Source organism: Myxocyprinus asiaticus, chromosome 18 (assembly GCF_019703515.2).
Source record: "Myxocyprinus asiaticus isolate MX2 ecotype Aquarium Trade chromosome 18, UBuf_Myxa_2, whole genome shotgun sequence".
Taxonomy (NCBI): Eukaryota; Metazoa; Chordata; class Actinopteri; order Cypriniformes; family Catostomidae; genus Myxocyprinus; species Myxocyprinus asiaticus.
The window spans coordinates 35743137-35767284 of NC_059361.1; the positions used below are offsets into that span (position 1 = coordinate 35743137).

The 24148-nt window shown below is 37.9% G+C and overlaps 1 protein-coding gene across 2 annotated transcripts in view; it reads left to right on the plus strand.

Annotated features, from left to right (window-relative positions):
* Positions 1-24148, plus strand: part of LOC127455724 (amyloid beta precursor like protein 2-like) — a 111033-nt gene that overhangs the window by 54450 nt on the left and 32435 nt on the right. For both annotated transcript variants that reach the window (XM_051723804.1, XM_051723806.1), the window contains exons 2-4: positions 2373-2546; positions 5728-5857; positions 21686-21798. In XM_051723804.1, the coding sequence (XP_051579764.1) occupies positions 2373-2546; positions 5728-5857; positions 21686-21798 (417 nt within the window). The remainder of the gene's footprint in view (positions 1-2372; positions 2547-5727; positions 5858-21685; positions 21799-24148) is intronic.

Consider the following 24148-nt stretch of genomic DNA (forward strand, 5'->3'; position numbering starts at 1 on the left):
ATGGATAGATGGATAAACAGACACTGTGGTTGGATGGATGGATGGAGGGTTATATGGATGAATAGATTGTTAGATGGATACAGAAACTAGATGGATGGATGGATGAATGGACAAATAGATAAATGGATAGATGTTAGACAGATACTGTGGTTGGATGAATGGATGATTAAATGGATGGATAGTTTGTTAGATGGATGGATACAGAAAGTAGATGGATGGATGGATGGATGGATGATTAAATGGATGGATAGTTTGTTGGATGGATACAGAAACTGTAGATAGATGAATGGATAGATACTGTGGATGGATGGATGGATGAATTGTTAGATACAGAAACTGTAGATGGATGATAGATAAATGAATAGATGGATAGACAGGTACTGTGGTTGGATGAATGGATGATTAAATGGATGGATAGTTTGTTAGATGGATGGATACAGAAACTGTAGATAGATGAATGGATAGACAGATACTGTGGTTGGATGGATGGAACGGTTTAATGGATGGATGGATGAATTGTTAGATGCAGAAACTGAAGATGGATAGATGGATGATAGATAAATGAATAGATGGATAGACAGGTACTGTGGTTGGATGTGTGGTTAAATGATGGATAGATTATTAGATGGATGTATACAGAAACTAGATGGATGGATGGATAAATGATAGACAGATAAACTGATGGATAGACAGGAGATGGATGGATGGATAGACATACTGTAGATGATAGACTGATGGATGGATAGCCAATTTAATGATTGCAAATTCAGATATACACAAAATTGTGGAATTGAAACTGAAATGAAATCAACATTAATATATAGATATTATAATATTTCCTCAATCACTGAAAAATATTTAAAAAAGAAAATGTGTACTATCCATTGACAAGGTCGGTGGTAAATTTTGGAACTGACCAAACCACTACTGTTGATCAAACCTGGCCGATATATCAGTCTATCGCTGAATGGAACAGAAAAATCCCCTTGTGTTTTCCTATCCTCTGTGACCTTAATAGCAAATGTCATTGTGAAACCTCTAAGCATTCTAAGTAAAACATCTCAGCAGTGGTGTCCCACATCTCTTGTATATCTAGAAACCCCCCTGTACTCAGTACCTGAGCTCTGGCCAGTAAATGTTTAGCAGAAGTGCTGCATTTCAATCCCCACTGATATGAGTTGTGCAGTGAAGCATTTATCAACAGCTTCAGCCATCAGTGTGAAATGATGTGTTCAAAGGCTGTCCAACGTTTTCTTTTGTCCCTGGAGTGTTTTAAATGATTCTAAGAGTTGTACAGGGAGGTCCATGTATGTATTCTCAGGACAAAATGACTCAAGTAATGAAGCATTTATAAGCAAACGAATCAAATTAAATCCTTTTGATGGGTAAAACAGTGACCCTAGAGCCACCTGAAATGTTTTTTTTAGAGATAATATGCCCCAACACACTATCCCATTACATTTATTTTGCCTTATTCTGGAAAACATGTTAATTTATAAGAATAGACATGCTGAGATGTTATTTTTTAAAGTCCCCATGAAATCATAATTGGATAAATGAATAATTTTTAAAGCTACTAAAGTTACCCAGTCAAGAGCAGTGAGTGTTTTTTCATCTTGTTATCGTTGTTTGGTTATTATAATGACACACTAGACAGCAGCAGGTGTATTTATTAGTTTACAATTACACTTACAAGTCCAACATTTTAATACAAATCCGCTTTTTTCTCCACTGTTTACGTTCACTTTAGACATCACTCTCTGTGGTAACATGAATATCTCAGTATGAGTTTTTTGGCTTTTAGTCCATATCTGTTAGCTTTGAGGGCAACTATTACGCTAGTGTGCTTTTAAAAGTTGACAGACTTTAAAATTTACAGTGTTTCTCTTCTGTACAAAAATATTGGTGAAAACTGTCTAATAAAAGAATGTCTCTCTCCTTGACATGGCAAGTAGCAGATCATGGTTCATGACTGTTATGTTGACTAAAGGTGATTGGATTTTAAAACAAAGGACAAGGTCTTCAATATGTCCTGCCCCAACTTCCTGTTTCAGTAGGATATACAGTATGTCCTTACAGGAATAAAATTGCTGTCAAACCATGGGGTCTTTAGAGGCTGTCCAGTAACTGGGTTCGTTTTTATGGATTAGTCATTTGTAGGACCTCAGGTCAGGAATGTGAAATTTATATTGAGAGTTGATGGGCTTTTTTTGTGTGTCTGGATAAAATCAGTCATTATAGAGGAACTCAAGCGTCATGTCATCCAGATCCCCATGACTGTCTCATGGCACGCCTCAACCTGCTCAACATTTATTAGTCTGTAATGAGAGTATCCATAAACTTCTATTTTTTGTTTCTTTTTTGGTCCTCAGGCGCTGGCAGCCAATGCAGGTACCGGATTTGCCGTCACAGAGCCTCAGGTGGCTATGTTCTGCGGTAAACTCAATATGCACATCAACATCCAGACTGGCCGCTGGGAGCCGGACCCTTCTGGATCTAAGACCTGCGTTGGAACCAAAGAGGGAGTGCTGCAGTACTGTCAAGAGGTAAAATCATGTCGCACAATTCAAATATCCATTAGGAAAGTAGTTTAAAGGTAGGTAGTGGTTAAGGCTCAGGGCTGGTAATGAGAAGGTTACTGGTTTGATCCCTGTGAGGGAACCTATCACCATTGTACCTTTTAAGCAGGGCTGTAATGGGCTAAAAGATTCATTAGCACAAATGAAAATTTATGTTCGCACAAAAGTATTTTTATTTTTTTTTATTTTTAAGGATTTTTGCTGCAGTGAATGGTCTGTGGGCATTTCTGAGTCAAAAGCTCACCAGCTTTAAGAAAGTTATGTTTAAGTCAAGCATTTAGATACTCGCAGACTTGCAGGCAAACAGAATAATATCTTGCGTTTTAATTAGCCGCGTTTCCACTATCGGGAGTTTTGCCGAACTTGCCTGCTTGTGTATCCAGCGCACAGTAGTACAATACAAATCCGTTAAAACGCACTATGGGCAAAGTGGTGCCCAAAGAAATAACTTTGCATGGTTTGAGATCATGGATGGTGTGCTGGGACATCGTCCCACTGTTAGTGGAGAGACCACTCGCAACACCATGGCAGTTACTGTCAATGCTAACTTATCTTGCTAGCTAGGTAATGTTTACAGTCTTTATAAACTCAATATTCTTGATAACGTGATAGCTCAAATTGAACTTCCCTCTTGCCTGTGAAATGGGCGGGGTGTGTGAAGTTGGCATTAGGGCGGCGTGTTAAGGGCAGGCTTTAGGGCAACACTGCAGGGCTATTGGCCTGATGGTGGGAACGCAGATCGATTTTGGTCTCACAGCTCGAGGTCTGAGGGGAATTGGCCCCAGCTGGACAGTTGATACCCGTGGCTTACACTGCAAAACTGTCACACTGTACAGTAGAGGTGTGAATCTTCACTGGCCTTTGACTATTCGATTACAAAACAAAGGTTAACGATTCGATTATAAAACGATTCTCGATGCACCATGATGCATCTTGTTCTCAATTGTTTTCTTCAATACACTCACTAAGTATTAAATAGTATTACATTGTTAATTTAGAATTAATCAATCCTGAGTCTATAACTATATCCACAACTATCAGTTGCTGGTCCAGGATGGCTACGTAAGATATCTGCTTCTGTGAGAGTGCGAGAGACCAGCAATGACCAAAGAAATAAAGAGTGCAAGAGGAGAGAGAGGCTTTGGGAAGCAAATAAAAACATCACCATGTCTCCCGAACCACTCGCATCATTTTCGCAGGTTTTCCCTTTCTGTGAAAATCAGTGCGATAACGGGTGCAAACCCATCTTTCATGTTGTTTGTTGATGTGTTATCATGCATAAACTCTCCTGTTTCTATGTGCTTGAGTTTTGTGAGTGAATTTCGGGACCGTAGTTTTAGTGGGGTGCGATGGTCATGTGGTTGATGCATCCAGTCTGCGATCAGTTCTGTAGTGTTCTAGCATCTCACTCGATCTCTGGCGCACACATAAGCACCACTGTGCTACCGCAGTTTAAACTGAACTCAGAATCGATTCTGAATTTTTGAGAATCAATTCGGAATCGTTGGAGAAACGTGAAATTTCTGGTAAAATAGGCCATAAAATATTGATGACATCTTGTTCGCAGTGGCATGTACAAATTCTGTCCAATAAAATGCTCCCCAGAATGAGAATGCCCCTTTCCCATTAAATTTAAAATACCATTGGCTTCTGACTAGAAATAGTAAGTAGCAAATCATGTTTTTTTTTGGTTGTTTTTTTTAAAGGAATAGTTCACCCAAAAATGAAAATTCTCCCATGATTTACTCACCTTTTAAGCCATCTCAGATGTGTATGACTTTCCTTCTTCAGCATAACCAAAGTGAAGATATTTATTTAAGCACATTTCAGCTCAGTTTGTCCATACAATGTAAGTGAATGGGTGCCATGGCTATTTGACAGTTCAAAAGTCAGATTTAGGCAGCATAAATGTAATCCACATGACTCCAGTCAATCAATTAATGTCTTCTGAAGCAAATCGATAGGTTTGTGTAAAAAATAAATCAATAATTAAAATTGTATTAACTTTTAAAAAAGCTTCCTGCCAGCAGTCGATGCATTACTCTGCTGTTGCGTGACGGCTCGCGTTAATGCGAGAAGTCGGAAGCGTGCGCTTTAACAACAGAGGAACTAATGTCATGTGAGAGTTAGGTCACTTCAAGCAGTGCTGGCCAGAAGTAACAGTTTAAAGTTAAAAACATTTTAATTATCTATTTGTTTCAGAAGACATTATCTGATTGACTGGAGTCGTGTGGATTACTTTTATGCTACCTAAATATGTCTTTTGGACCGTCAACAGCCAGCAGTCTTGTGGCACCCGTTTACTTGCATTGTATGGACATACAGAGCTGCAATGTGCTTATAAAAAATCTTCACTTCAGTTCTACTGAAGAAGGAAAGTCATACACATCTGGGATGGCTTAAAGGTGAGTAAATCATGAGAGAACTAATCCTTTAATACTATTTAAAGAAGGCCACTTTCAAAAAAGCTGGTTTGAGATGTCCTAGCCAAACTTCTGTTTATATAGCAAAAACACTAACAGTCAAACGCTTTCCCAAATTTGAGAATATTAGTAATCAAAACATAGCACCAACATGGGAATCAAGTAATGACCAAAAATGGAAATAAATAAAAGTTTTTAAGGTTGTGAGAAAAATTGTATTCATTGTATTCGTCAAACCATTTCATGGGGTCTTTAACCTCAGGTTTGCTTAGGGTGCATTGCCGCTTTAATACGTTCATACCACCGTTCTATGGATATATTGCGTAAAAGTCTCAGAAAGAAATTGCACTTGGCCTAGTTGTGTGGCAGTACAATAGTATTAATTCTATATTTATTACAGTACACTTTTGGGTTTAAGTGTTGTGCTCAAAGGCACAATAGTGGTTGTTCATAGATTGTTTCATCGATCCATAGTTCTGTTATTCCTCCAAATACCATCCACACTAACAGATCCTTTCCCTTCACTGTATATAAAAAAACAAAAACAAAAACAATTGCTATCATTCGTCAAGACACAAAAAACAGCAGTTTTCTCTCTGTACGTGATTTGAGATTGCTTTTTATCGATGTCTTTTTAATGGCATTTCAGGGGATAGTAAATCAAGTGTTAGTTCACTGCGTTCTGTTCAGACTGAAGCATTTGTCTCTGGTCTCTTCATTTTTAGATGTATCCTGAGCTGCAAATTACAAATGTGGTGGAAGCCAACCAGCCGGTCAAGATCGAGAACTGGTGCAAGAAAGACAAGAAGCAGTGCAAGGGACATGCCCACATTGTGGTCCCCTACAAGTGCTTGGGTGAGTTGATTGACAGGTCTGTAGTCTGTTTAAACTGGCAATTATCCAGAAAGTCCCATAGTGTTAGAGACACCATTGAGGACGTGAGTTATCTGAGAAGCCAGCCTGACAGTTTAAAGCAACAGGGTTAAGTTTAAACAAGGCACTAAAGATCGTTTTAAAAGTTTATGTCAGCTCTCACACTTCAGTGCCTGGACTAGAGCTTAGGTTACTATTATGTGATGGCTGGAGGATCTTTACAGGCACCTGTACTTAAATATAGCGTTTTAGCAATCTTCTGATGAACATTGCAGCAAATTTGCCAAAAATGAACAATGTTTTTTGGCAAATCAAGTTTTTAGGAGATGCAAGTTCAACTAAACATGAATATTGATGGTGTATTTGCTGCAGTGTTGAGAAAGCTACTTTGAAACAGAGCCTCCCAATCTAGAAGCTTCTCATGATTTAATGTAGCTCAGCTTCAGTCAAGCTACCCTTTTGAAAAATTGTAGCTAAACGGAATATACTAACAAAACGTAGTTAACTACAATGAAGATATTTAAGGTGACAATATCTTAATCGGATAATCCGATTTATTTATAAATAAGTATTTGGCACAAAGATGATTATCTCTGTTAGGGTACCTGCATTAATCTTGAGCAGATACAATGAGTCCACATTATACATCTTTCATTTAATCCTCAGGATACTAAGCATTGATATTGATGATGTATTATCTTCCTATTTTTACGTGTTTTTAGACAGCCACTGATTATAAAAATCTTTTAAGCATGTTTTGTTTTAGGGTGAATGTTGTCTGACTTTAGCAAACAATGGATGTCAATGGGAAAATCTTGATTTTTAAATACTTTCCTTTGAGGTAAATTTTGTGTTTCTTTAGCAAGCTGTGACATTCAGTATGCTATTTTTCCCCACAAAAACTGTTGTTGTGAGACAGTTCTGAGTGTCATTTACTGTTATGTGCATAATAATAACAGATTGTTTTTTTACAGATCTGTTAGGATATTTTATTTTTTATTAAGTTATTTTAAGTCAAGTGATTTTTATTTGTATAGTGCTTTTCACAACACACACAGTTTCAAAGCAGCTTTACAGAAAATCAAGCATTAACAAAAACAAAAAATTAAACTGTAATATCTATTAAGTCTTAGAGTGATCATTGTGTAGTTTGATTAAATATGATTGTAAAATGTGTATAGAAATTAAATAATAATTGTATTTATAACCCCAGTGAGCAAGCCAAAGGTGACTGTGGCAAGGAACACAAAACTCCATAAGATGTTGGAAAAATAACCTTGGGAGAAACCAGGCTCACTGTGGGGGCCAGTTACTCCTCTGACTAAACAACATGAATATAATGCTAATTAGATATTTATGTACAATGCAAGTCATTGTTTAAAATATATAAATTAAGCGTTAAGTTCCAGTGTTTAAAAAAGAAAAAGTATTTTTTTTTAATGAACATTAAGATTAATGATTAATGTCTTTGAAGTCCATCCTGAATTAACTGCAGAAGTTTACATAGATGCATTGTCCTTTGTTAGTTGGCTGATGAAGGGTTTTGTTGGCAATTATATGATAGTCTGTGTATTCCATTTCAAGAGTGTAGTCCATCAATAGACAAAGTTGATACAGGCAGAGATAAATGATGAGGTGCATCACAGTTCAACCTGCAGGTCATTTCGGTGATGTTCGATGGGGTCCATCATAAGTCCAAGTTTCAGGCAGTGGCATGTGAAGTATCTGATGTCTTACAGTTGGAGCTGGCATCAGTTCATCCTCTGGAGTCAAAAGACTGAAGAGATGTCTGGCTGGCATCTTTCAGTGACACGTAGCAGTGGAGTCCGTCACCAAGCAGGAACGGAGCAGGATCTGGCTGGCTCTGGTTACCTCGAGATATGAATCCCGAGGTTGAGACATGGAAGCAAATAGAATAATATTAGCGTAGATGCCATTCAATTTTATACAGAGTTATAGATCATGATCTGGTTCTGGCAGAACTATTTTAAATAATTATTCAAATAAATAGTTATTATAAATAGTATTTAATTAAAATTGTTTAAAATGTTATTTACTTGCTTTAAACAAGCATTGCAATATTTCTGTGCTGGATCTCTAAATGTCTAAACCCCCCCCCCCCAAAAAATAAGAAAAATATTTATTTGAAATATTCGAAACGAATGTTATGACGTAAAATGAAGAAAAGGCAGGGTCCGCTGGCGGGTCCAAAAGGGGGCGCTATGTCACGAAAAAAGTTTATGCTTAAAATGTTCAAGTCTCCGAATACATAAGTCAAGCATATGTGTTATCGATTGAAAGCTTAAGATCAGAGACTTTTCATAGATAACTATCACTTTTGCATTTATTTTACATAAAATAACAAAATATGGCCTGAAATTCTCATCGCAAATCAGCACCACCATGAGGTCATGTGGTAGAAATATTAATGTGAATATAAAAGTCTTTCAAATAGCACTTAAATAGACAAATCATATATTAAATGAAAGCTCTCATTCTCAGGAATAGGACTGTATAGTATTTTATTGCATCAAGACCACAGTTCAAACTTTTTCAAAAGAATCACAAAGGGAAATCTAATTTCTGTAAGACATCAAATACAAACAGCTCTTTTCTGCACCAATCACATATGCTGTAAGCCCCAAATAGCTAAAAACGTTATCTGCTTTTACCTTAGGCAGTTTTCTTAAAAAAAAAAAAAAAAAAAACATGAGCCAATTTTATTGTCAGTGAGCTTGCTTGTGTAAATAATCCAGTGTTATATTAGATGTCCAGAACAAAATGTGCAGTCCAGCAGGAAAAGCATGCTAAACAAATCATCGGGAAAATGTTATCGACTATTGGTGATTAAAATGTTTTATTTTATCGCAAAGGGGAAAATCTCAGATTTCTTATGACACCTTGATTGAGCTTCTAGTCCACTCAGAGGCCGAGATATTCAATGAAACAATGGGGGTGGTGCTAGAACTGAAAATTAGACAATGTCTATGGACGAGCACATCTGCGAGGGCTTAAATGTGTTAGACTGCCACCTACATTTCAGATATGTATATTGTGAGGGAAGGTTATAAAGGAACAATTATTTTTTTCTAGTACTTTCTGCCATCTAGTGGAATAAATTAAGACTTTTTGGAGGGAGATGGAGTGAACAGAACCAGAATACATGCCTACAAAGTTAGGACAAAAAAAAAAAAATCTTTTATTTTTTTATTCTATTTTTCATAAAACTGTAAACATATACTATATTATTTGAATAATTAGGCTTTTTTTAATTGGGGAAGTTTCTGAAAAAATTTGACCAATTTTTGGCAATTAGGCCATAGTATGTGTAAATGGTGGGCTTTTAAATTTATGTGTGAAAAATTGCAGGCAGCAGCCCAAATATTTTCTTGAGTTGAAAAGGTTAACTACAGTTTTTGCTATGCAAAAGCAGATGTAAACTGCATGGACTTCTGTGCAGTATATCAAATGAATGAACCAGTTTGTTTACATTAGGTGTCCAAACGAACCATTTCACTAAAATTAATCAGCCTTTCCAACAATAAATGAGATATAGATTGAGACTCTCTTGTTTCTTGGATAGTTTATTTGCTTATTGTCACAGTTCACCTTGCTGCATACACAATGCAACAGAAACATCAATGTAGCGTTTGTAAAACTACACAGCTACATGTTGGGAAAAAATAGCTTGTTACTGGAAAAGCTACTTTATTTTAAGAACAGCTGAGCTGCTGTTACGCTGCTAAAAAATATTGTTAAGCTAGTAAATTACTACTATTAGTTAGTTACTCCCCAACACTAATTCCACCGTCAGAGTTACTAAACTCTTATTTGCTGTCTGTCTTCACTTTATCTTGCCAACCTTGCTAGGAAAATCTCTCTCAGGAATGTATTTTCTCAAGCTTTTCACACCAGTGTTTCCTGTTTTGCTATTCAGCAGCAACGCTGCATCACTGATTTATCTACTATGGCACATCATATTGATGAGATAAAGACTGTAAATAATCAATAACACAGCTTTCTATTGCGTTGTCTTTCGCTAGCTGCACAATACACAGAAAAACAAACATATGGTGTGAACTTTGTAGTCCGATTCATGAACATATGATTCTTATCAACGGTTCTTGTAATGAATCGGTTTAACATTTAATCGATTTTTTCCGACAACGTGTAGTTGAATGTGATGTGTGTAGTTTTGATGATAAAGTATCTTTTTCTATTCCAGCTAATGTTCAGAGACAACTGTAAGCAAGCCGTTTGTATAGGTGATTCTTCCGTAATCTGTAAACACTGTGGCGACATTTGTTTGAGCATCCTGAACAGCCTCGTATAACAACACTGCCTCAACCAATGGTGTAAGTTTGGGGTGGGGACTGTCTGTTTATTCAACCAATGGCAAATGGGGGGAGTGTTCATGAAACCTGTTTTACATTGTTACTAAAATAGAACTGTTTTGTAAGGATTGAGGACCATTTATTAGAAGCGAATTCCACTAATCCGTACACGCATTATAAACTGTCAATCAGAACATGAACACGGAAACATTTCACTCAGAATCTTTACTCCATAGAAGCCACAAGGCATAAATAACTTTCTATCCACGTTTACTACATTTTTTAAATATTACATTTCAATCTATGTTTCCAATTATACTGATCCATTTAAGAAAAATATGATTTTTCTTATGACCTCTCAGAGGAAAAGCTGCGATACTGCTGTCCCTGTCTTCTCGTCTCTCCTGCTCTGCTTGTTCCTCTCTTGTAGGAACTGATTGAGTTGTGCTTCTTTGCGGACTGGAAAAAAACCATTAGCACTTCTAGCTGACTGTGAAATGGGCCGAATGTCGAAGGGCTTCCAAACTTGGCAGATTTTTGTTGTGTGTGTGTGTGTGTGTTTGAGCTGACGTGGCAGCTGTTTGCGGACATCACCTGAAGTCGGCTGCCGTTTGATTGACTGGGTTGGACGGACGATGTTCTTAAGTCCAGTGCTGCTTATATATCTCAATTGACAGCTACCCAGTAGAAAATCTGGGTTTGGTGTGTAATCTGTAGCTGTTTTAATCTACCCAAAGCAATACCAGACTCTTTATCCACAACTTGTTCTCTTCTTACAAGTTGCCATGGAAACCATTTTATTGATCTGAAGTGGAGTGCTACAAAGTGGATGAAGATAAAAAAAGAAACATGAAACTGCAGCAGAACCCTTAACAAAGGCAGATATTTTGAACATGAGAAATGTGTCTGTTTATTATAATGTAGAAGCTAGTCGAAGTCGCAGACTGGCAGGTAGTGTCTATCTAATTAAAGGCAAAAAGCCCATAAAAATAATTTAGCAAAATTTTTTTCTGATGGCCACAATTTTAGGTTGATGTTGGTAGTTGTCACAGCTTTGCTATGGCTTGTCTGAATGATTTTCTATGTGTTCCTATGTGATTGCAAGGGTGTCTGGGAGGCTGCTAGGTGGCTGCTTACTAATGCAAGTCAAAAGGCCCACCCCCAAGATATATATGATATTCTGATCTCTAGATATGGCTGGGGTATGTAAGTCAATGGAATTTTGGGACAGTTTTGATCTGATCGCTTAGAAAAGAAATAGCACAACCTCTTTAATTAGCCACATTATTTGAGGTATCATTCGTGTCTATATCATAAACTTGCGGGATGAGTTATTTATCGAGTTAGAACTTCCTTCAAATCCCTAACTCTGAAGTATGAGCGATAGTAATAGTGAGCCTTACCCTAACAAACACCACTAAAATGCAGTGTCAAGTAAAGTACCCCAGTCGTCATACTTCAGGAATGATCTTTATGGAAATTGATTCAAGTAAAATTTAAAGTAGCTCATGAGACAAATAATTAAAACTCTGAAGGAAGCACCGAAGGCACATGGGCTAATTTTCAAGTAATTTTGTAGTCGAGAACTCTAACCCACAAAAAATTAGTAATCTGTTACTACTAAATTAAAACGTTGGTAAAAAATATCAAGTATAACATTATGTCAAATTTATATTTTGCTTTATTCACAAACGTTACCACAACAGTTTCAAAATAAGCTAACTTCAACAAAATATGCTTTTCTTTTGGGGAAAAAAATGAAATGAATAATATGGTGAAAGTTGGCTTTTTATAAAATGTGCTCTAACCGTGTTCAGATATTATACCGGTCTGATAAGCTTCAGAGTTTCTTGTACCGCTTCACATTTCCTTTCCACCATAAAAACAGATACTTATCTGTCGGTATGCATGACTCCAACAAGAACCGAATACCAATAGAGTATAATTCAATAAGAATCAAAATAGTACAAGTATTTCCACATTTGACTTTGATTGAAAGCACACAAAGACGCCATCATATCTTCTCTTTTCCAAAACCTCAACGACATGGATCCACAACGGCCCCCAGTTGAGATTTGGAGATTTGGTGAGAGATCCAGATGGAAAGTACAGGATAATTCAGCGTTGCCCACAGCAGGCAAATGCGCAAAAAAAAAAACTAAAAAATCAATTTGCAATATGAGAGAAATGTTTTTAATAGTTGACTAGCTGGTGCAGAACGAGTACTTGATTAGTCGATTACTTGTGCACATCCCTATGACTAATCACATGTTTTCCAGGGTTCCCCTTGTGATTTTGATTCAGATTTGCAAAACAAATCTTTCAGACCAGTTTTCCAACCAGTTCAACAGAATCTCAGTGATCAAAAGATTTGACCGAGTTGCATGCAGTTTACATATGCAGGTGTTATTTTTTTGTGGTGTACATTTGCTAAAGTGGTGAAAGTGTTGGAGTGAAAGTATTAATTTTCTCTTCAAAACATATTGAAGTAAAAGTCCACAGAAATATTTATACCTGAGGAAAATAGAAATATTCAAAAACTATTTAAGCACAGTAATAAAGTATTTGTACGTTGTTTAAACCTCTGCAAAAATGTGGGAGCTGACCACAGTTAATGGTGATTTTCTGTAATAGTCAAGGACTTTGACATGTTCTCTGTCCGTAAAAGTAGTCCCTGGTGAAATTTCCATTTTTTAGGCACATTTTTAATCTTGAATTGATGTCGGTACATTTAAAGAGACTCTCTCCTGTCTCACCTTGCGATCTCACCTCTCTGTTGCCTCTAGGGTTTACCACTGTTATTAATGAGGATGTTTCATTGTGATTCAGCAACATTATGCCCTCTGGAGTTTAATTAAAGGGTGTTTTGTTGTGGTGGTGTAATGCAGTGAGGTGAACAGCACTTTTTAACAATGTTTTCTTGATAAACAAAAAAGAGAAATCCAGAAATAAGGAGATTAATATGACCATGGTAATTACATCTTCAAATGAATGTTAAGAGTTGAAGAGCTGTACTGGTCAAATGAAAACAGCGCTCGTATTTGATCTTTAGTTTTTAACTTTCAAGAACTGGCTCAAATTTTATTTATTTATTTATTTTTTTTCCATTCCTTTTTTTTTACACCAAGGTTCATTCCTAATGGGCAGTCAGCAGACGTTTTCTAGTATTTTGTTTGGGTTTGGTTAGTGCTGACCCTGTCACTCTTCAGTCTGATGAATGATACAAACATGGTGTAGTGCTGAGACAAACATCTCTTTAGCTGCCAGAATTGTGCTACATCAACAGCAGTTCTGCCCTACAGAAACATCAGCAAAGTTCAGTTCTCTGAAGGTTATACTTGTTCATTTGATAGTAGTTTCTCTTTAGAAAATACAAAATGTTGTATACAGTATATAAACACAATTCTTTCTTGATTTTTCTTTCTACAAAAAAAATAGTTCTTGCATTGTTAAAGGGATAATTCCCCCAAAAATGAAAATTCTCTCATCATTTACTCACCATCATGCTATCCCAGATGTGTATGACTTTCTTTCTTCTGCAGAACACAAATAAACATTTTTAGAAAAATATCTCAGCTCTGTAGGGCCATACATTGCAAGTGAATGGTGACCAGATCTTTTGAAGGTCAAAATAAAGGCAGTGTAAAAGTAATCCATACGACTCCAGTGGTTAAATCCATGTCTTCAGAAGCGATGTCAATATTTAAATCCTTTTTTACTATGAATCTCCACTTTCACATTCTTCTGTTATTTTTGGCAGTTTGCATTATTCATACATATTGCCACCTACTGGGCAGGGAGGATAATTTATAGTAAAAAAAAAAAAAAAGGACTTAAATATTGATCTGTTTCTCACCCACACCTTTCATATCGCTTCTGAAGATATTGATTTAACCACTGGAGTCTTATGGATTACATTTATACTGCTTTTATTTGCTTTTTGTGGCTTCAAAGTTCTGGCCACCATTCACTTTCATTGTATGGACCTACAGAGCTGAAATATTTTTCTAAAAGTCTTTGTTTGTGTTCAGCAGAAGAAAGTCATACACATCTGGGATGGCATGAGGGTGAGTAAGTGATGAGAGAATTTTTGGGTGAACAAACCATTTAATATCTTTCAGTGCTATTTTTGTTTTCAGTATATTTTCGTCAACAGTATGTTTTAATGAAAACAATTTGATTATCACCATGATGTGTCTATTACTCCTCATCTTCGGTAATGTTGAAAATAAAAAAACCTTATAAATGCACTTTTTTTTTTCTGTAATTTCATTGACAAGATTAACACTGAACAGAACGTGGAACAGTTTATGCAAATGTAAAAGCGATATAGTGCCTCTTGTGGCAATACTGAGAATGAAAATGCGAACTTGCTTTGCATTATGAATTTCAGAATGAGCTCTACACAGGTTAACCAACGTCATAATAAACTAACTAATATTCATGAGCCCCGCCCCTAAACATTCGCTCATGACCCAGAGAGTTGCAAACTACCAAACATACAGTATTTGATCACAGTAGACTTGCCAATGAAACATGTCGAAGCTTGTCCAATAAAGAACAAATAGTAAATACATCGCCGTTAGTATGAATGTAACGCAGACAGAAATAATTTTGTTTAGACTGCGAAATACATACAAAAATAGCCCACGCCAGTGAGGATAGATATATTTAGCATGCATTCATGTTAAAACTACTAAAACAGTCAAGCAGAGATTTATATCAAATTAAATGACACTCACCACTATCATCAAACCACTTAACGTGCCCTCTACATGGCCTTCTTGAAAGCAAATAAATCTTTGAAACCCAAAAGGTGCAGGGAATAGTTGTGCTCTGTTTACATTGTCATCGTACAGTTCAGTCTGTTACAGTTCCTCAGCTGATTTTGATTAGGCTGATCTCCGGAAACAAACACTCTCCAGTTTAAGGGTGAATTCAATTCTAAGTGCTAAGAGTATGGAGCCAGTTCAGACCGGTAATGCATATAAATACATATTTTTATAATGTGAACCAACATCTTTGTGGGGTTTATTTATTTATTTATTTTTTTCGATGTTAAAATAATGTCTCTTATCGCAGAGACAACTATAGCCTACAGTAAATAAGCCATCTGTAGGTTGATTTCCCTTGAAGAATGTAAACACTGGCTCTGTAACGCTTTCAAAACTTTGTAACCTTAGTTTGAGTGACGTGTCAACTTCTGGCTCAAACAATTGCGTGACTTTGGGGCAGGAGTATCTGTAATACTCTGTTTAGCTGTGAATTTACTCGTTTTGGCAAACAATAGCAGACTAAGAGTTTTCATAAAAACTGTTTAGAAATAAGAATTATGTTTTTACAGAGTCCGAAATTAAACAATTCATGTTGCCCACTGGGTTAACGCAGCCCTGACTGTTCACGCTGAATGTTTGCGCTGTAGATTAAAAAGTGCTGGCTCATGAGTCATTCATTTGGGAAACGAAGTGCACTGTTTGCACTGTATGTTTCCACTGTAGATTCAAAAGAACCGGCTCATGAGTCATTCGTTCAGAAATCAGTCTACACTGGTCGCACTGTATGTTTTTGGGATGTGCTGAACGACTAATTTCACTGACGATTAAACAGAAATTTTGAAGTCGACTAGTCTAAAAAGAAACCAACCTTCATAAAACAGTAAAAAAATAATAAAATGTTTATGCGACCCATTTAAAATACTTAATCTATTCCAAATCCCAAGCTAAATTCCACTGAAAAGGGACATTTATCTGCGACGTGCTCACCTTGCATTATGATCATTGTGCATTAAATATAGAACATGACACGCATTCACTGAATCAACATTAGCGAATATTTAACAGGCATATTTATTAATTGAATGAACAGTGCTGGACCAATAGAGCAACCCAGCCTGTTCTAAATGGATTTCCCCACATAAAAGTTACTTAACATATTAAAACAGTCAGGACATTGTTGAAAATAATTAACAGGTAGGCTAAGCCAAATCTACGAGAGAAACAATATGCACTTAAAAGTTGCATGTATTTCACGATGTGCAGTCGTGCATTAGCCATTGATCTAATCTGACAGCTGTTTGGTAAAGAACGTTAACAAATAACAGTAAAAACAAAACAAACAAAATAGGCCTGGGATGTAGCCTTCAATAAACTTAATGTATTCTAAACATGATGTGCACGCAGAATAAAAGATAGTTTAACCCATTAAGCAGTCGGCACCTCGTTGAAAATAAACAGTCATTTTCTAGGCTACTTACTCAAAAGCATATATTTTTTGATGAGCAAAATTAACACGTCGACATGGTCCGGTGAAAGGCAGGACTTGACTCACCTGAGGCGGCTATCCTGTGCTTGAAAAAGCCTGCTCAGTGGAAAAATAACATAACATATAACCATGCACAGATATAAACAAGACTCAAATGTGAAAACATCCATAGGGACTTTCAAACGTTTGGAAATCCGCTTCCTGCACCACCTCTGAAGTGATTTCTTAACTACAGTTGAAGTCAGAAGTTTACATACACCTTAGTCAAATTCATTTAAACTCAGTTTTTCACAATTCCTGACATTTAATTGTAGAAAACATTCCCTGTCTTAGGTCAGTTAGGATCACTAATTTTTTTAAGAATGTGAAATGTCAGAATAATAGAGAGAATTATTTATTTCAGCTTTTATTTCTTGCATCTCATTCCCAGTGGGTCAGAAGTTTACATACACTTTGTTAGTATTTGGTAGCATTGCCTTTACATTGTTTAACTTGGGTCAAATGTTTTGGGTAGCCTTCCACAAGCTTCTCACAATAAGTTGCTGGAATTCTGGCCCATTCCTCCAGACAGAACTGGAGAACTGGAGTCAGGTTTGTAGGCTTCCTTGCTTACACACACTTTTTTAGTTTTGCCTCAAATTTTCTATCGGATTGAGGTCAGGACATTGTGATGGCCACTCCAATACCTTGACTTTGTCCTTAAGCCATTTTGCCACAACTTTGGAGGTATGCTTGGGGTCATTGTCCATTTGGAAGATCCATTTGTGACCGAGCTTTAACTTCGTGGCTGATGTCTTGAATTGTTTCTTCAATGTGTCCACATAATTTTCCTTCATGATGCCATCTATTTTGTGAAGTGCACCAGTCCCTCCTGCATCAAAGCACCCCCACAATATGATGCTGCCACCCCCATGCTTCACGGTAGGGATGGTGTTCTTCGGCTTGCAAACTTCACCCTTTTTCCTCCAAAAATAATGATGGTCATTATGGCCAAAAAGTTCCATTTTTGTTTCATTAGACCAGAGGAAATTTCTCCAAAAAGAAAGATCTCCATGTGCACTTGCAAACTGTAGTCCAACTTTTTAACGGCAGTTTTGGAGCAGTGACTTCTTCCTTGCTGAGCAGCCTTTCAGGTTATGTCGATATAACTCGTTTTACTGTGGATATAGATACTTGTCTACCTCTTTCCTCCAGCATCTTCACAAGGTCCTTTGCTGTTGGTCTGGGATTGATTTTCACTTTTCGCACCAAACTACGTTCATCTGTAGGAGACAGAATCCGTCTCCTTCCTGAGTGTTATGATGGCTGCGTGGTCCCATGGTGTTTATACTTGCATACTATTGTTTGTACAGATAAACGTGGTACCTTCAGGCATTTGGAAAGTGCTCCCAAGGATGAATCAGACATGTGGAGGTCCACAATATTTTTTCTGAGGTCTTGGGTGATTTCTTTTCATTTTCCCATGATGTCAAGCAAAGAGGCACTGCATTTGAAGGTAGGCCTTAAAATACATCAACAGGTACACCTCAGTTCAGTACACCTCCTATCAGAAGCTAATTGGCTAATTGTCTAAAGGCTTGACATTTTCTGGAATTTTCAAAGCTGCTTAAAGGCACAGTTAACTTAGTGTATGTAAACTTCTGGCCCACTGGAATTGTGATAGTCAATTTAAAGTGAAACAATCTGTCTGTAAACAATTGTTGGAAAAATTACTCATGTCATGCACAAAGTAGATGTCTTAAATGGCTTGTCAAAACTATAGTTTGCTAATATTAAATCTATGGAGTGATTAAAAAATGAGTATTAATGACTTCAACCTAAGTTTATGTAAACTTCTGACTTCAGCTGTACTTTGCTGAGTTTGCTTGTCTAGCGAGAGGACATTTTCCTGCACGTGCCACGAGTGAGAGAGGGAAGAAGCATGCGCAGCCTGAGGTGAAATGAAACTTTGTATCTGCTCCAGATATTCTCTTTTTAAAATAATATTTGTAATATTAATTCTATTTAAAATATTTAACCTTTTTTTTAAAAAAAGGTTAAATATCACAATTTGGAATGCCCAATTCCCACTACTTAGTAGGTCCTCGTGGTGGTGCGGTTACTCACCTCAATCCGGGTGGCGGAGGACAAGTCTCAGTTGCCTCCGCTTCTGAGACAGTCAGTCCGCACATCTTATCACGTGGCTCGTTGTGCATGACACTGCAGAGACTCACAGTACAGGAGGCTCATGCTTCCCTCCGTGATCCACGCACAAATTACCACGCACCCCACTGAGAGCAAGGACCACTAATCGCGACCACGAGGCAGTTACCCCATGTGACTCTACCCTCCCTAGCAACCGGGCCAATTTGGCTGGAGTCACTCAGCATGCCCTGGATTCGAACTCACGATTCCAGGGGTGGTAGTCAGCGTCAATACTCGCAGAGCTACCCAGGCCCCTAAAATACGTAACCTTAATATGACAGTAATTTAAGTGTAGCCTCTGTAAAAAATAAAAATAAAATATATAAAGCCAAACGTAAATGTGTAAAAAATGATGATCAGTTTAATGGGGGGAAATATTAACTGACTAGTAATTCCAGTGTCGACTAGCAGCATCAGAACTGTTTAGTCAACTAGTCTCGCACATCCCTAATATGTTTCATGCTGTTGATTAGTAGAGGTGTTGCAGTGCTGCTGAATGGTAAAGCACTATCAGAATATTTTAGTTTGATGTTCTGTCCACGTCTGTTACTATTAACACAACTGAAAGTCATGGACATCATTTGGTTCCGGTATTTAAAAAAAATATATAAAAATGGAACCGGTTCTGAATAAGAACTTGGTATTAAGAAGCAGTTCAAGCAACATTTCATTTGATAACATTGTTATTTCAGCCTTTTTTCCCTCTCGTTTGCAGACTGTAATATATAGTAGTTGTTTTGCAGATGAGTTGTTTGGTTAGGGCTGTACAGTATTTGAGTCACTGGTGATTCTTCCATGAAATCAGGCCTGTTTTGTTTACGAGCTTTCAACTACTCTTTAAATTATGTAAAGGGTTTAGTAGATTTGGCCCCTAAGGGCTGATGGGATGTTTTCGGAGAGACTGTGTGTTTAAGTATATTTGGGGTGGGGGAGCATTGGTTTGAAGAACAGCTGTGTTCTCTGCTATTTCCAGATCTTTCCTCCAAACCTTCTCATTTTCCAAAACACTGCCTTTTTCTCTCTCTCTTCCCCCTTTTCTTTCCCGTGTCCTCGTTTCTCCTGTTCTCTGGATTCAGGCTGATTTGGCTTCAGGCCTCTTTTGTGGTCACAACTAAATGAGCAGTTTGTGCACGGTCACTATCTACTCTTTTATGAACTCTCTTCTGGTCATTAAACAATTCAATCCCTCTATCCCTCACTGTTGTTCTCTTTCTCTCTTGTTCAGGCTTAAAGGTCAGATTGGCCTCCCAGCTGTCCTGAAATCAGAACTTTAATAACTCTCCTGCATATGGCACATAGTCCCAGGCCAGCCTGTCCGATCTGTTGGCATCTGAACTCTTCATCTGTCACTCACTCACACATTTCAATTCTTTTTTTTATATTAACTAACTTTCAGTGAAAATGGATGTCCTCAATGCATCTGTTTACCAGGTGCATAATTTTAAGTCCTCGTGGTGGCGTAGTGACTCGCCTCAATCCGAGTGGCGGAGGACAAATCTGTTCCTCCGTGTCAGAGACCGTCAATCCACGCATCTTATCACATGGCTTGTTTAGCGCGTTACTGCAGAGACAGTGCGTGTGGATGCTTCATGCTATTCTACTGCAGCATCCACGCACAACTCACCACGCACCCCACCGAGAGTCACTCAGCACGGCTTGGATTCGAACTCGCGACTCCAGGGGTGGTAGTCAGCATCATTACTCGCTGAGCTACCCAGGCCCCCCCTGCTAGGTGCATAATTGCATTTAATGCACTTGAACATAATTGAAAACGCTGAGCATCTTTAAAGGTGTAGTGTGTCATTTCTGCATCACTAGTGACATCAAAAGAATTGCAGAAATAACTGCATTTTATGGGAGCCTGATTAGCTCGGCGAGTATTGACGCTGACTATCACCCCTGGAGTCGTGAGTTCGAATCCAGGGTGTGATGAGTGACTCCAGCCAGGTCTCCTAAGCTACCAAATTGGCCCGGTTGCTAGGGAGGGTAGAGTCACATGGGGTAACCTCCTCGTGGTCACGATTAGGGGTTCTTGCACTCAGTGGGGTGCATGGTAAACTGTGTGTGGATTGCGGAGAGTAGCATGAGCCTCCACATGCTGTCAGTCTCCGCGGTATCATGCACAGCGAGTCACGTGATAAGATGGGTGGATTGACGGTCTCCGAAGCGGAGGCAACTGAGACTTGTCCTCCGCCACCCGGATTGAGGTGAGTAACCGCGCCACCACGAGGACCTACTAAGTAGTGGGAATTGGGCATCCCAAATTGGGAGAAAAGGGGTTTAAAATAAAAATGTAACCTGATTACAAAAATCAAGTACTTGTATTTAACTTTACATTTTTAGATATAATCAGATTACTGTTATTTTATGGATTACATGATTACATATTGATTACATTTCCTATCAGTCTTGACTTTCAAAGAAAAAATTATAATATTTTTGCCATTCCGATTTATGTTCATATGTATAAAGTAAGTGTCCCGTCACATCCTTACTCCCCATCTTTTATTGTTCAGACAAACAGGAAGTCCCACACCAATCTAACGCCATTGGTCGAGCCTAAAAATGACATGTCAGACCATTTAAACAAGCGGAGTATAGTTTTAATACTCTTGTGGAAGTCATCTTATAATTGGCTTATAAAGTTATCTCTTTACATTAAGCTAGAATAGGAGAATGCATTTTTAACATCTTAACATCCCACCTCATTCACTCACTCTCTATCTGCTGTGATTGAGACGATCTGTGTGTGCCAGATCTTTGTTCTGTCTCTTGGTACTGACCAGATGTCTGTTCAGATGTCTCTTGCCCCATTAGTAATTTGCTCATTATAAAATGCAAAAGACCATGTGTTGATGAATTATTGAGCTGTGTTGTTTTCTGCTAACATGAATTTGCAATTCTGTTTTGTTTGATTGCATATTGTTATGTTTTTGAACACTGCTGTGGGAATTGCACCATCAAACCAGCTGCATGATATTAAAGACTTATCTGTCAACAATCTGTGTGTCGTGTGTTTGTATGTTTGCAGTTGGGGAATTTGTGAGTGATGTCCTCCTGGTACCAGAGAAGTGTAAATTTTTCCATAAGGAGCGTATGGACATGTGCGTCAGTCACCAGCAGTGGCACGGTGTGGCCAAAGAGGTAAGAAAACCGCTTGTGTTCAGTACCGTAGTCAAACACCATTTATTGCATGTTACCACGATGTCCTAACCGGGCGTTTCCAGCATTAAATAATTGTTCTGTTCGCATTTAAATGAAATTGTGACAATCACTGCCAATCAGAGCATATTAATATCAGAACATATTAGATCTTGTTAAACTCACCACAGAGCTTTTGTTAAAAATCAAATCAATACCGTAGTGGTAAATTTACCAACAGCATTTTAATTGAAACATGGACACTCGAGACACGATGACCAGCGTGGTTTGTCACAAATTCTGTGCAGCTTGATAACATTCTTGTTACACAGTTCTCTAGAATACTCCATTCTGATTGGTCAATTGCGCCATCCAGTGGTCTGATGTTTCTGAATAATGACTGCACATCCGGGGATTAAGTGATATCAGACTGGTCATCCGGGTATTGTAATCTTCCTACTTCTCGTATATATCTGCGATATCTAGGGGTAGGTAAAAATATAGATTTTTACGATGCAGCGTGGTCTTCATTTGAATGATCTCAATGTCAATTTGTAAATCTCAAGTTCGATCTTTTACTCTTTGCGTAGCCCTCTGTGATGAGAGGAAATCACTCGCATTAGCAACCAAATTTCACTCTATGCGACTAAAATGTATATATTTGGCAACTGGCTGGTAAATGTTCAGATTTCACTCACCAGTGATTGTGTAGTATAGTGTTTCAGCATTCAGAAGCAAGATCCTTTCACTGTGTGTTGAGAGTAGAAGTTGTTCCGTGTAATGTGTGTCCAAAGACTAAATCCACACAACCCATTTGTCAATGAATAATGTCTCTTTTAATACCTTTTCTGTTCTCTACAGTCAACTGTTGATCAAAAACAACAAAAAAGAAACATTTCATTCTAATCACGCATAGCAAAAATGAGAAACCCATTTGAGTCCACTCTCGTTAACATGCGCTCATTTACAGACGTTCTTTACAGAAATGCCGGTTTTGTTAAAGTGACAGTACCAGTTTTAACACGTGTTCAACAAATCAATGTAAATATGTACTTTTAAAAATTATGTAAATAAACAATAAACATGTAGCAAAAAATTTAATATGCAATATAATATCATTTATTAATTGAATTCACGGATTTGTTCATTTTTAAAGAGCTAAAATGTGAATAAAATGATAAACTAATATAATCAGTAAAATTACTAATTTCGTAATGTACCTAGTTAGAAGGTCCCCTGTATACTTAGCATTAGCTGCGAGAGAATCTCTTTAATATATCGGGGATATTATAACTGAAATATGCCATACAGTGCATCCGGAAAGTATTCACAGCACTTCACTTTTTCCACATTTTGTTATGTTACAGCCTTATTCCAAAATGGATTAAATTCATTATTTTCCTCAAAATTCTACAAACAATACCCCATAATGACAACATGAAAGAAGTTTGTTTGAAATCTTTGCAAATGTATTAAAAATAAAAAATGAAAAAAAAAAATCACATGTACATAAGTATTCACAGCCTTTGCCATGACACTCAAAATTGAGCTCAGGTGCATCCTGTTTCCACTGATCATCCTTGAGATGTTTCCACAACTTGATTGGAGTCCACCTGTGGTAAATTCAGTTAATTGGACATGATTTGGAAAGGCACACACCTGTCTATATAAGGTCTCACAGTTAACAGTGCATGTCAGAGCACAAACCAAGCCATGAAGTCCAAGGAATTGTCTGTAGACCTCCAAGACAGGATTGTATCAAGGCACAGATCTGGGGAAGGGTACAGAAAAATGTCTGCAGCATTGAAGGTCCCAATGAGCACAGTGGCCTCCATCATCCGTAAATGGAAGAAGTTTGGACCACCAGGACTCTTCCTAGAGCTGGCCGCCCGGCCAAACTGAGCGATCGGGGGAGAAGGGCCTTAGTCAGGGAGGTGACCAAGAACCCGATGGTCAGTCTGACAGAGCTCCAGCATTTCTCTGTGGAGAGAGGAGAACCTTCCAGAAGAACAGCCATCTCTGCAGCACTTCACCAATCGGGCCTGTATGGTAGAGTGGCCAGACGGAAGCCACTCCTCAGTAAAAGGCACGTGACAGCCTACCTGGAGTTTGCCAAAAGGCATCTGAAGGACTCTCAGACCATGAGAAACAAAATTCTCTGGTCTGATGAAACAAAGATTGAACTCTTTGGCCTGAATGGCAAGCGTCATGTCTGGAGGAAACCAGGCACCGCTCATCATCTGGCCAATACCATCCCTACAGTGAAGCATGGTGGTGGCAGTATCATGCTGTGGGATGTTTTTCAGCGGCAGGAACTGGGAGACTAGTCAGGATCGAGGGAAAGATGAATGCA